Genomic DNA, 17,820 nt, shown 5'->3' on the forward strand with positions numbered 1-17,820 from the left:
ATACTCTAGATAGCTTAGGATGCTCCCTGAGTCTCACCTTTGACATAGATGCTAGGTGGCATGACCATTTGAGTTAAATTATAGAAACTTAATAGGTTTGTAAAACGTTAGGTTTTTGCATGCTCATATCCTTTGAGTAGCTTTATGTTACTCACCCACGTAGTGGGGATATTTTTCAGGTGCCTGGATCAAGATTCGGGATTCACATCATGCTTGGATGATTTGTAGACTTGAAGTTCTCATTTCTTGTAAATGTTGGCTAGAAATGCCATTTATAGCTTTATATGTCAAAATGTGTAAATTTGATTCAATTTATGTAATGTGTACATAAGTACACTCTTTACAATGTGTTTGACATGTATGAGATGAGGTGAGATCGATCGAACTTGCTTATTTCTATACTTTGCTTCATTTTGCTTCCACTTTACTCCTTTCTTCTATTCAGCTTGGGATTGCTTCTTTTAAGCTTTTATTTGGCTGAATTAACTTATTTTTGGGATAAGTACCTAAAAAGGGCAATAACATGAAATTAGTCTAAAACAAGAAAGTAAGATAGATAAAGGTCCTAGAATACCTAAGCTTAAGGGGTTTAATTACGCACTTTTCAGCACTCATCAATAGATTAATTGAACCAATTTGTAAAAAGTTTCTCTAGTTGATATTTTACCAAATATATAAATAATTTCTCTTTCTAGAGAAAAGTTAAAGATTAGGGTTAGAAGAAAAGAAGAGAGTGGAGGCACTAAGAACGCATCTCAACATCTACACACACACTCTTTCTAGAATTCTACAAAGAAGAAGAGGAAGAAGATAGAACCATGTTTGGGGATTGCCCTTAAGGATTCCAAAATCACACCCACCTCTTCCATGATTGGCTAGACTTCTCCTTAGGGCTTGGATGAGCCCCGAGTTTGTAATATAAACCTCTATCTCTTTCATACTTTTTAGGAAATAATATCTTGCGATTAGTATTTAAGCCTTATGAATTTAATGAATCTTAGGTTCTCCTTTGATTTCTATGGATTAATTCTTTCTATTGATATTCTATGTGATTACATGTTATCTTATGTGTGATTATTTGGGAATTGATCTCTATACCAATTTTTCTATATTAATTGCATGTCTATGTGTGGTTGATTGAGAATTTAGTGATGGCTAGACATGGTTTTTATTAGATGGGTTTGTCAATTAATTTGATGGATTATACTTATGCTTGATGGGTTGTTCTACAATTTAATTAATGTTTGTAGGTGGGTAGACAATCTAGACTTGATTTTATATTCCATAGCTTATTATTATAAATTCCATGATTCTCTAGATTGATGTATGCTACAATTGTAACTAGTTTGATGGGTCATGCTTAGAATTAATGGGTTGTGCTACACTTAGTTTATTTTTTGGTTAGGTAGACAATTCATAATTAAATTTAATGGTCCATGATTAATATTGCAATTGGTAGTCGCATTTTGTTTACAAGAAGGTTTTCCCCAAATTAGTTGAAAGTGTGTGGTTTGGTGAACGAACTTGGTAGTGATTCCAATGCACCCCAAGACCTCACTTCTCATCTCTTAAATCCCTAACTCAACTTAATTTATTTTACTTGCATTTTAATTAATTATTTTCTAGAGTAATCAACCAACCAATCTCTCCTTGCAAACAATTGATACATTGGAGTCGAAATTGAATTCCAACTACGTGTTTAATCTCTATGGACGATCCTTACTTGCTATGCTTCATTGGTTGTAGTAGTGGTTTTTATTAATATATATTTGACTAGAAAGGCTTCCTAAACCACATTCATATTTTGACCTTGCGAAGGGACCTCTCGCATTACAAAGTCCGTTCGCTAAACACATAGAAAAGGGCTCGTCAAATTTTGGCGCCGTTGCCGAGGATTAACGGTTTTGTTAGAATTAAACTAGACAATAGTGTTCATTTGATTGCTTTTATTTTTATTTCATATTCCATTGTATATTCTTTTCTCATTCTTGATATTATTTGTTCAATTAGGTACTTGACTATAAGGAAGGCAAACATGGGATCTTAAAGCAATCATTGGAGCTAGCATTGGAATTTGAAGTTGCTTAAGGACCTTTGTGAACATTTCTTGAAAATCTTGTAATTTAATTGTTTCACTTCTTTGTATGCTTGTGATAACCCTTGTTGAGGCTCATTATATTGCTTTATTTTAAGTCCAAGCATCGGCCCGTGTGGAGGCCATTTTTTTCTTGCATTTGGATTTTGAGTGTGAATGAAGGAATTGTTTGATCCAAGTTTAGGGGGAAATTACATCCCTTCACCTTATGCTCCTCCATCATATTTTAATCCTTATGAGATTAAGTCAAATGTTCAACATGCATCATTTTATTATGGACTTGATCACTCTTTTAATCATCCTTATGACTATTGCTATCCCCCACCATTTTATGAAGAACTACCTCCATCACCTTATTCACCCGATTTTCAAGAAAAAATGTTAGGTATACTTGATGTGCATATTTCATAAACTTAACTTATTAATTCTCATTCTCAAAATTTAGCCAAGTTAGAAGCTCAAGTTGAGCAAATTGCAAGTATTCTTTCTCGTTAAGAGGAGGAGGAAGAGGCAAATGAACAAATGGCAAGAACTTCAATTTATATAGATGAGGATGAGGAAAGTGAGGAGGATGAGACAAGTAAGCTAATGTCTAGCACTCTATCTTGTATAGAAGAGGAAGTGGCAAGTGAGTTAGTGGCTAATCCAATAGAGCACAACATGATTAATGAGGACTTTTCTTGTTTTGATCATGATTTTATTCTGGCTATTGCTACTTTAGAGAGTGAGGAGACGGTGACCACTAAAGAAGTAGGAGAGGATGAGGAGGAACTTGTTGAAGAGGGCCTTCTTTCTATTATCTCCAAAGACCCTTTTGAGGCATGCCTTTTTGAAATGTATAAAAATTGTGGTTTTGACCTTGAAAGCTCCAAAAATGAAATAAACTCTCTAATGGACTCCTTAGTTAACTTGGAAGGTGAGGAGAAGGTGATTTTTGAGGAAGAGAAAAAAGATGAAGAGAATGTGTTTCTTGATATTCTAATTGAGTCTTTAAAAGACCTCGTCTTGCCAATTCACAAAGGAAGTGATTCTTTGAATAAACTTTAAGAGCACAAAAATGAGGCAAGGCCAACCATGATTGATTTTATTTTCAAGGCCCTGGATGAAAAGAAATTAACAAATTGCATCTTTCATAAATTCTTTTCAAGTCATTCTTTTGGAGGATGATTTCATTGTTGTAAGTGAGGCATTAAATGAGAAAATGGAAAAGAGGGTCAATAAGGATGTTTCATACCCAGTCTTTGATACTTGCGACTAATGAGTCGACCTAACGTCTTGCTTAAGACGTTAAACACTAGTATTCGTAGAGTTTTCAACTCTATTCCTCTGCCATTTCTTTTTATTTTTTATTTCTTGCATCGTCTAGATATGTTCTATTGCACTTCATTGTCAAAAATCAGGTTTTTAGACCATATTCATGCATTTTGGGGCCTTAGAAAAATTTCTGCCTTTGAAAAATTTTCAAAATTCAGCATTTTATGCCCAGGCAGTGCCCAATTCGATTGATCGAAGACTTTTTCAATCGATCGAAAATGGTCTCAATCGATCGAAAATAATATCGATTGATCAGAATTGCGTCAAAAATTTTTGTTTCCAGGGCATAATTCTACAAGTTTTTCGATCGATCGAGCACCCCTTTTGATCGATCGAGCATTGTTCATAATTTTTTTTTTTTTTTTTGCATCACTTATTTCCTTGCATTTTCATTCCTTGTATAATTATTTGTTTTATTTTTGTGTGTGTGTATATACTTGTTATGTCTAAACAATAAATAAATAAAAAAGAGTTTTTATTTTTATTTTTTATTATTTTGTTCTTGCATTTCTTCTTACTATTTCTTTTTAATTTCTTGCATTGTACATATTCATTCATTACATTTTACCTTCTTTATTTTTCTTTTTGTATTTTGTTCATGCATTTTATTCTTTGTTTTTCTTGCATTTTGTCTATACTTGCTTTCATTAAATGAAAAATATAAAAACTTTTCACCATTGTGCCCTTATGTGTAGTTATGTTACTCTCATATTTTCTATTAGGCTTGATCTTATATCTCTATTTTATATTGTGCAATATTGCCTTAGAATGCTTGAAATGGTTATCTTTATCCCATTTGATATTTAATGTGAGTTTGCTAATGTAATTAGTCAAATAGATTGTTGATTCCAAGTTTGGGGGTGCATTTTTTCCCAATAGATCATTACCGAGCTTCATATCTTTGCCACCACGGTATATTCTTTTTATCTTTTCCACTGTTCTCTTTGCACATTAAGGACAATGTGCGGTTTAGGTTTGAGGGTAAGGTGACTTTATTGCATTCTACTTAAGTTTGAGACTTAATTGCATAATTGAGATTTGAGATTGATGTTTGCAATGATTTTTGATCTTTTGAGGACCATGATACTTAGAATTTAAAAATTGCTTGACTTGAGAGTCCAATACTCCTTATATGCTTCATGGATGCCATTTAGGAGTAAATTTTTCAAAAGATTGATATCTTACTTGCATTTGTGGTCCACGTCATCCTGATTTTTGTAATTGCTTTGAGATTCACTTTAAGATTCTACACTAGCATAGGCGTATACTAGCATTCATTTGCGGGGTACATGCTTTGTTAACTATTGATTTGATTATATCTCAATTGAGCTAGTAGTGCAATGAAAGTTTTTATTTTTGACAAAGATGGATAACAAACCCTTTTCACTAAGTAGCCGAGATTCTAGCCTTATCAAGCACTGAATTTCTCGCGCCAAAAGGTGAAGGGCCCAAACTCTAGGTTAAAAAAAAAAAAAAAATGTTTGTAAAAGCAAATAAAAAAGTGAAAACTTCTCCTAAAAGGTGAGAAGTGGAAAATGATTAGGTAAAGGTTGTTTTGATTTGTAGCCTAATTGATTTGAGCTTGTAAGTCCTTAGGGGTCTTTAAACACCTAATGCCCTAAAGCCATCCGGTCTGGAAGTCATTGACCTAATGCTCGATCTCATGGATCACTAGAAAGCTTAATAGATCAACACATTGCACCATGCTTCCATCTTTGATTCTCTAGGTTAGTAAAAATTTATATATATATATTGAGTGAAAAGAATAAGCGCACCTAGTTGAATAAATCTTTAATAAAATGTCCATTCTTTATCTTGATGATCGGTATAAGATTTGTGTGCTAGTTTGAGGCCGGGTGTGATTATTTCTTTAGTTGGCTTAGATAGGAACATATTTTATGCCGGTTCACTTAAAAAGGATTCTAGAGTTGTTTTGATTTGCATGATCATTGTCTTAATGTGTTGAGGACCATACTTGCTTGCTTGGTGTTAAGATTTTGGGAGATCGATTGGAAAAGGTTAAAAAACTGCATACTTAAGGTAGTTCTCTCCCAATTCTTGTTTTGTATATTGGTGCCTCTTTAGTGAGAAAGAGCTCAATGTTTGTGGGTATCATTTTTGAAAACCCTCACGAGACTTCACTCGTCCACTAGGGGTAACCTAGGGGTTTAAAAGACTTGTTGCATACACTAAATGCAATCGTGTTCCCCACGAAAGTAGCGCTATCCTTTTATTGCTTTCTAGTTCATAGTTGTATAGTTATTTATTTGTTTCTCTTCTTTGTAGTTCATTGCTAGGGACTAGCAATATCTAACTTTGGGGGTGTGATGAGTGCTCAAATGTGACGTATTTTAACACCTAAGTTAGGGTATTTTAGTCTATTCATCTATCTTACTTTCATATTTTAGCAGTTATTTGTGTCTTTGCCTATTTCAAGTTAATAAAGTTCAAACAAGCTAAGAAGAGTCATTTAGCTCATATTTTGAGTTAAGGAGCAAATCTAGAAAAAAGTCAAAAAATTGCACCAGTGAAGTTTCGATCGATCGAAGGGAGTCTCGATCGATTGAAGAAAGCTACAATCGATCGAGATCAAGGTGGTGCTAGCTCAGCAATCCGGATAAGGTCAAGAAGATATTTTCATGACACATCAACTTTGATCGATCGAAGTTCTCTTTGATCGATCGAAGTGACAACTGGCAGTGTGCTGTCTAATTCCCGAGCGCACCCGGACTCTACCTACTTTTGTAGCTGCGAATTTCCACCAATCAAAGGCAATATTTCTGACTTGTTACCTACTCAAAAAGGATTGTATATAGATTAATTGAACCAATTTGTAAAAAGTTCATCTAGTTGATATTTTACTAAATATAGAAATAGTTTCTCTCTCTAGAGAAAAGTTAGAGATTAGGGTTAGAAGAAAAGAGAAGAGTAGAGGCACTAAGAACACATTTCAACATCTACACACTCTCTCTCTCTAGAATTTAACAAAGAAGAAGAAGAAGATGGAGCCATGTTTAGGGATTGCCCTTGAGGGTTCCAAGATCACACCCACCTCCTCCATGATTAGCTAAACTTCTCCTTGGGGCTTGGATGAGCTCCAAGTTTGTAATCTAAATCTCTATCTCTTTTATACTTTTTGGGAAATAATATCTTGTAATTAGTGTTTTAGCCTTGTGAATTTAGTGAATCTTGGGTTTTCCTTTGATTTCTACGGATTAATTCTTTCTATTGATTCTCTATGTGATTACATGCTGTCTTATGTATGATTATTTGGGAATTGATCTCTACACTAGTTTTTCTATATTAATTTCATGTCTATGTGTGGTTGATTTAGAATCTAGTGATGGCTAGACATGGTTTTTATTGGATGGGTTTGTCAATTAATTTGATGGATTATACTTATGCTTAATGTGTTGTTTTACAATTTAATTCATGCTTGTAGGTAGGTAGACAGTCTAGACTTAATTTGATATTATATGGCTTATTATTGCAAATTCCATGATTCTCTAGATTGATGCGTGCTATAATTGTGACTAGTTTAATGGGTCGTGCTTAGAATTGATAGGTTGTGCTACACTTAGTTTATTTGTCGGTTAGGTAGATAATTCATTATTGAATTTGATGGTCCTGCTTAATATTACAATTGGTAGTCGCATTTTATTCACAAGAAGGTTTTCCCCAAATTAGTTGAAAGTGTGGTTTGGTAAACGAGGTTGGTTGCGATTCTAATGTACCCCAAGACCTTACTTCTCATCTCTTAAATCCCTAACTTAACTTAGTTTATTTCACTTGCATTTTAATTAATTGTTTTCTAGAGTAATCAACCAACTAATCTCTCATTGCAATCAATTGATACTTTAAAGTCGAAGTTGAATTCCAACTACGTGTTTAATCCTTACGGACGATCCCTACTCGTTATGCTTCATTAGTTATAATAATGGTTTTTAAAAATGTAAATTTGACTAGAAAGGCTTCCTAAACCACATTCACATTTTGACTTTCGAAGCGACCTCTCGCATTACAAAGTCCGTTTTCTAAACACACAGAAAGGGGCTCATCAATTAGTAGAAGCTAAACTTTGCATTTTTCCGGAATCATCTCGATTTCCATTCCAATGGTCAACGTGGGTTTCGCTAGTCATATTACTGTTTCAGTAACATTTTTGGAATTTTTTGGGCTCAACTCGCCCATTTTCTCCAAAATATCTGAATTTACGGAAATTTTGGACCCCAAAAATAGCGCTTTCACGGGAAGGCTCTGATTTCCATTCTGTTGATTATTCCAGGTGTCTAAGGCCTAGGGGAGCTTAAGTTTCTAATTATGCAATTTTCTTACCTCAGCTCGGGCCTTGTTTCGCTAAAATAAAAAAATAGTCTCTGGTTAATTTTGCGCCCGAACGCCACAGCCCAGAAAAAAAAAATAAAAAAATGGAGCCCTGTTTAAACTTTGAAACTTTACCTCCTCCCTTCATTTTCTTTATTTCCCTTCTCTCATCTCTTCCATCTGAGCCTCCCACTTCCAAACCCTACCTTCTCCATATTCTAAATCTTCTCTTTTCCTTCTCTCTCACCCTCTACATCTCCATTATATCTCATTATCCTCATCATCATCATTCATCAAGCAAAAGGGTATGGTTTAAGAGTTCCAAATTGGGGTAAGTTATCTCTTCTCTTCTATTCCCTCATTTCTTAGGCATATAATGGAGGTTGGGTATTGATGTTGGTGTGGATTATGTTGTTGTTAGGGGATTGGTTGGCTTCAATTACAGGTTCAAATTTTAGGTTTTTAACTATTACCCCATTGTTCTTGCTCTCTATTTTTCAGTCTTGCATACAACGTGTTTGACGAAAGTCCTGAACCAAGTTTCTTCATCCAAATGGTTTCCAAAGATGCTTCCAAGCATGCTCATCCTTCTGCGGAGCCTTCCTAGGAGGTTCCTACTCCGGATTGGTCTAACTGGCCAATTGAATTCGAGTCCAAATTCACCATAGAGCATGAATTCAAAACCCACCCGAAAACAGCTTGGTCGATTACGGAGTTGAAGAATCATGGCCTCAAAGCTCTATTTAAACCATGTACTCATGCTTTCCTTTCGTATTTAGTCTAGCAATTTTACTCCAACATGTCCTACTCTTGCACCGAGCCGAATGTGATAAGGACAATCATTGATGGCACGGTTTATGCGTTCACCATTAATGACATTGCCATGGCTTGGGAATGTCCTTTAACTTCCCTTTGAATAAGGATGATAAGCCTATCTATGGCCTTTTTTCGGATATCATTACCCTACCGGACATTGTGCATGACATATGTCATTTTAATTACACAACACGCCGCACAACAAGCACTAACAAGTTATACATTTCGTGTCGGATTTGGTTTTTGGACTCTGTCCTTGCCCAGAATGTCTTTCTGGTTGCCAAGTATTCTAAAGAAAGGGTGTTTTTCTGAATACCCTCTATGCAGTGGAGAAAGGTTATTGGTTTTGTGTCCCACAGCTCCTTTGGGACTAGATTCTGAAGCTTTACAATGATCTCATTGTTAAGCAGTTGGATAATGCCATGGTCATTCCCTTTTCCCTATTTCATTACTAAGATGCTCAAGAACAAGGGATATAAGGCACCCCATAATGAGGAATGGATGAAGTGTGTGTTCCTTTACAACCTTACCAAATGGAAGAAAACAATATCACAATTGAAAAAAAGTTGACAGTTACGCATTGGTGATATGTTCCACTGGGGGGATGTGGATGTTTCTATTGAGGCTGATGATGCTGCCCCTGCACCTCTTGCCACACAACCACCTACTATGACTCGAGCAGAGTACGACTCTCTCAGCACCCGACTTGACTCACTTCAGCTGCAAGTTGAGACCATGGAGGGCACCCTTACGGCCTTCTGTAAGGAAACTCGGGAAGGATAGTAGGTTTTGCAAGCCATGCTGCAATCCTTGATTCATCATACACTCGGACGAGCCGGTGCTTCATCTTCTACTCCGATGGTGAAGTGACTTTACATTTGTTATTTTTATTTGCTTTTTAGTCCTTCATTTTGATACTATTTTGGGCCATGTTTGGCATGACATGTGGGTGTACTTTTTGATGCGCACAGATTTTGATTTCTTTCTCGGTTTTTAATAAAGTATGACATGTTATTCCAGATTTATATCCATATATATGTCTATGCTTTTATGCTTGGTACCTAGTTTATGTGGACAAATTATCATATACAAGTTTGGGGGAGGAACTTTAGCATCTCCTACGGAATTGGATGCAATGGATTACATGTTTCGCACTCGGTAGTATCCCTCTTTTTACATATCTATGCATGCTTAGTTTCTATACTTGTCTTCATACATTAAGGACAATGTATCATTTAAGTTTGGGGGTGTTGGGATGTAACCATTCATATGCATATTGTCATTGTCAAGATGGACCATTCATATGCATATTGTCATTACCAAGATGGTTCTTTTTAAAAAAATAAAAACTACTATTAAAATATATATATATATATATATATATAATAATAAAAGATTAAAAAAAAATATAGAAAATTTATAAATAAATAAAAATAATAATAATTTATGTTTAGGCAAATGATTTCTGATTTTGTTAGAACTAAGTTTGGGAGGGAATTTATGTGATTAATATAACTTGTATGCTTATATATAATATCAAGGAATGATTGAAAGTTGCTAACATGATTATTCAAATGAAAAAGGTCCATTGCATAATTTAAATATTTTATTTTGGAGTCTTTCATCTCTAAGTAACTTCACAATGCACATTAAGCACACCGGAAATTGCATCCCCTTCTTTGTGATCTTATTTAATTGGCTCCTTGAATTAGTATAAGTTGAATGAATGAAATGGTCCTTGGCAAAAAAAAAAAAAAAAACTGCATTCTTTTAACATGTCAATTGATTAAAAAGGAAGCCAAGGAAAGAATGTAAGATATATGATTAGTTTAAATTCGTGACCTAACCATCCTGAGTCATTACGCCAATAGAAGTGTCTTTACACTTAACGCCCTAGGACCATTTGGTTTGAGAGTCGTTGGCTCAACACTCGTTATATAGGGTGATTAGAAAGCTTAAGGAACTTAGACATTGCACACGGTCATGCATAAATAAAAAATAAAAAATAAAAACCAAGCAAAACAAAATGTGTTCAAATAAATTCATGTCTTGGATTATTATTTCGAAGGATGAATTAAGGATGTGGAAGACATTGTATGAGTTATAAAAGGGTTAAAAGTGCATTAAAAAAGAAAATAAATTATGGTTCACTTCTAAGGAACTTGAGATGAAATTCTATTATAATTGAGATGTTGAAGATCATGTATGAGGACTATTTTGTTGATACATGAATGTTGCGAATTGAATATTGTTTTGAGATGTTATTGTATGCATACTTGTTGTAGTCTTCATGATAGAGTCTTTCCCTAAAGTCATATGTTTCAGTTTATACTAAAATGAGCCTTGTTACTTAATATTTTTGAGTATTATCTTTAGTAAACCCTCACGAGACTTCATTCGTCCTCTAGGGATATCTAAGGGTTTAAAATGCTTGTTGCATACGTTAAATGCAACCGTCACTCTCACGAAAGAGGAGAAATATGTTATTTCATTGTGCGTTTCATTTTAGTTTTGCTAAGGGAGCAGTAAAATGTAAGTTTGGGAGTGTGATAAGCGCCGAATATTGCATATTCAAGCGCTCTTAATTGCATAGCTTATTCCATTTTTATGTTTATAATGTTTACTTTATAGGTGTTTTTGTGTTCTTGTCTATTTTCAGGTGTATTCTCCAAAAAAAAATAAAAATAAGATTTTAAGAGCTTTTGAAGATCAAAAGCATTTCGGGCTTCAACATCTAGGGTTATTCAAGAAAAGAGGATCCAATGGACCTATGGAAACTTTCAGCAATGTGTACGGACGAAGGACTCAATGGTCCAAGCCCGAAGATATGCAATAAAGTTGCATTTAGGCTAGGGAAATTGCCTTGCGTCCAGACGCCTGGCATTGCATCTGCACAATGGCATTCCTCAAGCACATGCAAGGTAGCACCAGGGCACTCCGCGTCCGGACGTCAGTTCCTGCGTTCGGACGCCAACCTGTGAACAGTAAAAAAATGTTTCACTTCTTTTTTTTTTTTTGTTTCTCTTTTTCCGAAGGATGTATATTAAAAAAATGTTTCACTGCTTTCCTTTTTTTGTTTCTCTTTTTCCGAAGGATGTATATTTTTCTCCCTCTAAAAATTGATTCACAAGTACTAATGAGATTTTATTTATTTATTTATTTATTTTTCTAGTTGGTACTCACACACTTGTCTCTTTTGAGACTTGAACTCCTGACCTCTCTTTAAAATTTAAGAGACTGATTCTGCTAGGTCACTGGCCCGTTATTATTTATTTATTTATTATTTGTTTTTTTGGATAAATTATTTATTTATTTATTTGCTTCCACTAAATAGACTTGTTTTACCACAGCCACATGTTACCTTGTTCCGTTGAAATTTCAAATCCCCACCAAACCCATGCAACACTGGAGCACAGATTTTACATAATTGTTCGACGACATAATATTCTCTCCTTTTGTCTCCGCGACAAAATTCAAATATGAATTTTCAAAGCTATCAATTATAATTTGTATGGTCCCCATCCATGGAGTGACATATTTTGGATGGAAGCAAAAAAGAGAGATTCCAAAAATGTTACCATCATGTACTCACCATGAGCCACTAGGTATCACTTAGTAACAATTTGATCTTGCCTGAAAGAGTTTCATCTTCACAGCCTAAATTTTAGCAGAAAATTGACAACATGGCTGGAGTTTCCACTCCCTCTGCGGAGTTATTGCTATCAAAGCGCGTCCAAGAAATGGTTCTTAATGGCGAGGAGCCACCAGCACTGTATTTTTGCAGAGATGGTGAAACCATTGCAGATGCTCCTTCTCCAATATCTCCAATTCCCATCATCGATCTGAGTACTCTCTCGTGTTCAACACCATCCACCAAAGAATATGAAGATGAGTTGCAGAAACTTAAATCCGCGCTGTGCTCATGGGGCTGCTTTCAGGTACAAACTCAAAACCTTTATACTTATATATATAAACTATAATATGTATCACCATGAAAACATTAATAAACAAACCATATAGTTAAGTGGTGATGCAAAAATATGTTAGGAAATACACATGTACGAAAATTATCACCAAGTACTCCATTCATCTCATCTAAATTTCAACAAGACTAAAGCAACATGATAGGAAACCAAATGAACATCAAAAGAATGTAGAAATGAATGATAGAGAAGCCAATGAATCTTGAACTTAATGGGTCAATCTCGTTTCAGGATGATTTAATTAAAAAAAAAAATTGTGGCAAACTCTATGGTCTAACTGTGAATATTGTTCAGGCAATAGGTCATGGGATTTCAAATCCATTCCTAGAAAAGATTTGTCAAGTCAGCAGGGAATTCTTTGGACAGCCAATGGAAGAGAAAAAGAAGTACTCCAAAACAGTGGAAGAATTTGAAGGGTATGGGGCTGACCCTGTACCTGAAGAGGGTCAGTCCCTTGACTGGTCGGATCGCCTATTTCTTGACGTATACCCTGAAGATCGGAGAAAGCTCAAATTCTGGCCGGAAAACCCATGTTCTTTCAGGTGCTTCTGTCTACTGATACTACCCTACATTAGTTTTTCACCTCATATTGCTCATTCACAATGTCACAAATAAATCTAAGGACTCTTTTTTTTTTCTTTTTTTCGATAAATGGTAAGTTGTAGAAAAGAAAGAAGGAACTATACAAGCAAGCAGCCCAACGAAGAACTGAACAAAAAAAAATTCAAGGCCAATGCTTAGATTATCTTGACATGTTTGCAGATAGATAGAGTCAATCTCTTGTAGGGTCCCAAATGAGACCAATGGAGTTCTGTTGTGTACACTCTATTTATTATTAAATAAACCAAATTAAAAGATGGTAGCTCTTGGCACAATGGTAAGGTTGCTCCATTATGCCTTGGTGGTCATGGGTTCTAAATGAGAAACAGTTTCTCTATATGTGGATGTAAGTTTAAGTACATGCGCTAGACTAGCCTTTTGAATAAACCCAACCAGAAAATAAGGACATCATGGCCTTAAGCATCAACTATCATAGTTTATCAACATCGCCTACAATAATCCTAAAGAACATAACCAATTGAATGTGGAAATCGAAACAGCTTAAGCATGGCTACTAAGCAATTTCATTTTCATATTGAAGTCACTGAGCTTTACAGTAAATTATGCAGACTCATTTTAGAAGAATACACTGAGAAGATGAGAAAGATAACAGAGATCACTTCCAAAGCCATGGCAAAGTCATTGAATCTGGAAGAGAATTGCTTTCTGAATCAGTTTGGAGAACAAGCACCACTGCAAGCGAGGTTTAACTACTACTCAAGGTGCAAGAGGCCTGATCTTATTCTTGGCTTAAAATCCCATGCAGATGGATCGGGATACACAGTTATCTTGCAAGATGAAGAAGGTCTTCAAGTCCTTAAAAATGACAAATGGTTTACTGTCCCCAAAATTCCCAACACACTCCTAATTCTCATGGGTGATCAAATGGAGGTAAATATATTCTATATTTGCTATTTCTCAGTAGACTCATTTTAAGAACCGAAAGCACGATGGCATTCAGGGTACCGAGAATGTAGTACTCTTGATTATTTCAGAAATATAGCGATATTAATTGTGTCAAGGGTATTACATAGTAGGTAGTTCGAGTATTCAATCTATATAAATATATAATTATTCAAAAAGTACGCGCCTCCAATCATAGGAGCCACATGTCTAGTATAATTGGACCATATTAAATTGGGTTAACTGATTTAGGATCAAATTGATCCAAGAAAAGTGGGTTAAACAAATTCCTTATTTATTTATTTTTTATTTTTTAAAATTATAAATGACATACATCATATCAATATTATGAGGAGAAAGTATCTCCTTACAGATTTCGTGGCTAAAAAATGTTTCTTTTAAGAACAGTTAGACTTAGTCAGATTACTATAGCCACCAAATTGTTAAAATGTGGTCCAGAAGATCTAAACAATGCTATTGTGATCAAGGCCTTGTTGTATAGTAACTGTACACTTGTGCCATATATTTTTGTCAAAGATTAAAGACTATAGGCATAAAATAGCATAACAGAATACATATTTTTTTAAAATAGTTATAATAATTAAAAATTATATTAGAGAACTTATTGGAATTCTGTGACACCATCAGATAATGACAAATGGAATATTCAAGAGCCCAGTGCACAGGGTACTGAGTAACTCAGAGAGGGACAGGATTTCTGTAGCTGTGTTCTACACACCTGAAGCAGGAAAAGAGATTGGAGTAGAAGATGGCTTGGTTGATGAGGAAAGACCAAGGTTGTTCAAGAAAGTGAGAGATTATGCAGACACACATTGGGTTTATTACCAGAGAGGAATGAGAGCTCTTCATACTGCAAAAGCTTAAACCCTAGTATCCCCTCTCTAGTGTTGCTTTAACACAGAAGCCCATCTCAAGGGGGATGATACAAAAATAAATAAATAAAAGAGGGGGAAGGGAGTATTATGGGTACTGTATAATAATGCTTAGATAGCTTCTATGTACTATTTCTCCTTGTTTAAACTTTGTTTCACTATGGAAAAAAGTTAATTGTATTTTCACTTCTGCTTACGTTCCTTAGTACTTCACTTTTGATAGCTTGCGTTGCTATATTTACTTCATTTTTGATACATGCTTATTAAGTGTGATAGACTTAAACCTGGTTAGATCACTCAAAATCACAGTTATGATTATGACTACAAAAGTGTTTTACCCAAATGATCCTTCTTGTAAGTAATTTAATGAACTCTCCTAAGCAATGGTTTGATTAACAAATCCCTGGTTGAATTCTGAATTGATGAAGTCCCCTGGCTCTCAATGGGAAATGACTTATGGTCGTTCTAGAACAAACTAACACTATGAAATTGAAGAAAACCTTGAAGATTATGTGAAAACTAGAATTTTTATATCCCAATGAACGCTCCTCATTCTCTTGGTTTTTCACTCTTACATCTCATACAAATATGAAGACAAATTGATTTATATAGACCCTAGGTTGGATGTAGCGGTTCTTAGAATGGGATTTATTGGTTCTTAGAATGGGATGTACCGGTGCATTGAGCTCGCTATCCTTTTATATACATAAGCATTGATCAAGGTTACTAATGCATGAGGCTCACTAGTCTAGCGTACTCACGAATTGAATTGGAACTATCAATGCCCTGAGGACATGGTCCAATCTTTTGAATTCGTTCATATTACTCTTTTATGAACCAAAACCACAACAGACTTACAAAACCACAACAGACGTACTTTAAACTTCTATTTAAGTCCCAAACCTAGTTCACAGGTACTTAAATATTTACCAACCTATTTCCTAAGGTCTGTTAGGTCTCACATATCTTTCCATAGGTGTGATTGAATATCATGGAGCATAGGGCTAAATGATATGGTAAAATAGTTTCAGCCTCCAATCTTCAACCTACCCTGAACGCCTAAACCCATATTGACTCTTACAATAAAATGGTCATTACATTTGTTCCTCTCACCCTTGCATAAACCTTACTATGAGACTGAATTGGCCAACACTCTCAAGATTCACAACAAAACAAAGGAGATCTATAAGGATTGGCACCAATAGGTTCACGGTTATTAGGAAATCTCAAATTAACTTTTTGCATTGCAGCGTAGTTAAGGTGCACTAAGTTTGATATGAGAGAGAGACAAAGAGAGAGAGACAGACAGACAAACAGACAGACAGACCATTCCCATTAGCAATAGAAGATAGAGAATGGAAGCAAGGTAAACTAGAAATACAAAATTCAACAAAGAACATGGATATCTTTAAAATGAAAGCCAGAAAAAGTCATTGACCTCCAAACAAATTCACTTTGCAGCTTCAACAACAGACCTTTGGATATTCTGATGCAGTCTTTCACACCAAATGAACCACACACAAGTAGAGAAAATCCTTCTGAAGAATCTGCTTGTTATAGAGCGAGTCATAACCAAGTTTAAGAATGATTGAGATATCTAAGCAAATGTTGAACAAGTGGGCATTTTCAATGAGAAAAGAACAGAAATCCATTGCCAAATCTGGGCTGCATAATCTATCTGCAAAAGTAGGTGATCTGTAGTGCTCTCATTCCTCGAACAGTTATGGAATACAAAAGTAAGGCATAGACCCTTCTTTTTCAAATTTTAATAAGTTTGTCAGGAAAGGCCAACCAACAAGTAGTAAAGGCTAGAGGACTACAACCATTTCAGCATAAGATATACCAACGAACTTTGACAGACTGTCTCTTGAAATTGTTCCATGCTTTTCTAAAAGTAAAGCCCCTATCTCTCGAGGATAGAATCAGCACCAAGATGAATCTGGACTGAGAACAAAATTGTAGAATTGCTGAACTAAAGGGGACAATGGATTAAGAATAAGCCAAACTCCATTCCTGATTATGCTACTGACAGAAGCAACCTTTGACATATGAAGATCCCTGTAATTCTATGAGAAAACCTTTGAATCGAAGAATCCCCTTAATAACTTTTAAGAACTCTTAAGCTCTCTTTTTCAAATCAATTATTATGAGCTCCCGTGATCACAAACACTCTTTTCCAAATCAAAGCATGCTTTTCTTTTGTACACAGTTCTCTTTTTCAAATCAATTATCACTAGTATTTTTTGGGCCTTCCTCTCTGATTTCAGAAGAGTGCTAAGGTTGTTTGGTAAACAGTTAACCTCCCTAGAAATGCTAGTGGTCTTGGGATCCCTAACTACACATATGGAACAAGTGTGCAATTCTGAAGCATCTTTGGAACATCCTTACAGCCAACGACAACATGCTATGGATTCAATTGATTAACACATATCTACTCATGGGCAGAAGCATATGGGAAATGAGCATACCTGGTCAGTGCTCTTGGAGTTTGAGGAAGCTTCTTCAGCTCAGACCTGTCATCAAGCCTCTTGTCAAGTTATAAATTAGGAATGGTCTCAAAACCAATTTTTTTTTGTTCGACAGATGATCTTCTCTTGCCTCCCTCTCCAGATTCCAACAGAAGTGATCGAATCAAATGGATCTCATCTCCTTCTAGAGGATTCTTCATTGCCCACACACTCAAAAGAATCTACCGAAATCACCCTACCGAACCCCTTAGTTTGGTCACAACCATCTATTCCGAAACACAATTTCATGCTATTGTTGGCCCTCCACATTAGGCTGCCCACCCTTGAACGCATGCCCTTGGGACATCGACAAATAGGGAATTTATGCCCACTCTGCTCAGTTGACTTTGAATCGCATAACCACTTGTTCTTCAAATGTGCCTTTG

The 17,820-nt window shown here is 35.4% G+C and overlaps 1 protein-coding gene across 1 annotated transcript; it reads left to right on the top strand.

Moving 5' to 3' along the window:
• Positions 1-12,159: 12,159 nt before the first annotated feature.
• On the top strand, positions 12,160-15,123 carry LOC132283188 (codeine O-demethylase-like). The gene is made up of 4 exons (XM_059785114.1): positions 12,160-12,486; positions 12,826-13,073; positions 13,701-14,022; positions 14,683-15,123. The coding sequence occupies exons 1-4, from the start codon at positions 12,232-12,234 to the stop codon at positions 14,917-14,919; spliced, it is 1,062 nt and encodes a 353-aa protein (XP_059641097.1). The 5' UTR covers positions 12,160-12,231; the 3' UTR covers positions 14,920-15,123.
• The last annotated feature ends 2,697 nt before the right edge of the window (positions 15,124-17,820 follow it).

Source organism: Cornus florida, unplaced genomic scaffold, assembly GCF_030987335.1.
Source record: "Cornus florida cultivar Cherokee Brave unplaced genomic scaffold, ASM3098733v1 CherokeeBrave_3.0.0_Hap2_Chr11, whole genome shotgun sequence".
Taxonomy (NCBI): domain Eukaryota; kingdom Viridiplantae; phylum Streptophyta; class Magnoliopsida; order Cornales; family Cornaceae; genus Cornus; species Cornus florida.

Bases quoted from the DNA above. Each gene is read 5' to 3' on its own strand.
- LOC132283188 (XM_059785114.1), top strand. From the start codon at position 12,232: ATGGCTGGAGTTTCCACTCCCTCTGCGGAGTTATTGCTATCAAAGCGC. The intron at 12,487-12,825 runs GTACAAACTCAA...AATATTGTTCAG, and splicing joins GCTCATGGGGCTGCTTTCAG to GCAATAGGTCATGGGATTTC. The intron at 14,023-14,682 runs GTAAATATATTC...TGACACCATCAG, and splicing joins TCATGGGTGATCAAATGGAG to ATAATGACAAATGGAATATT.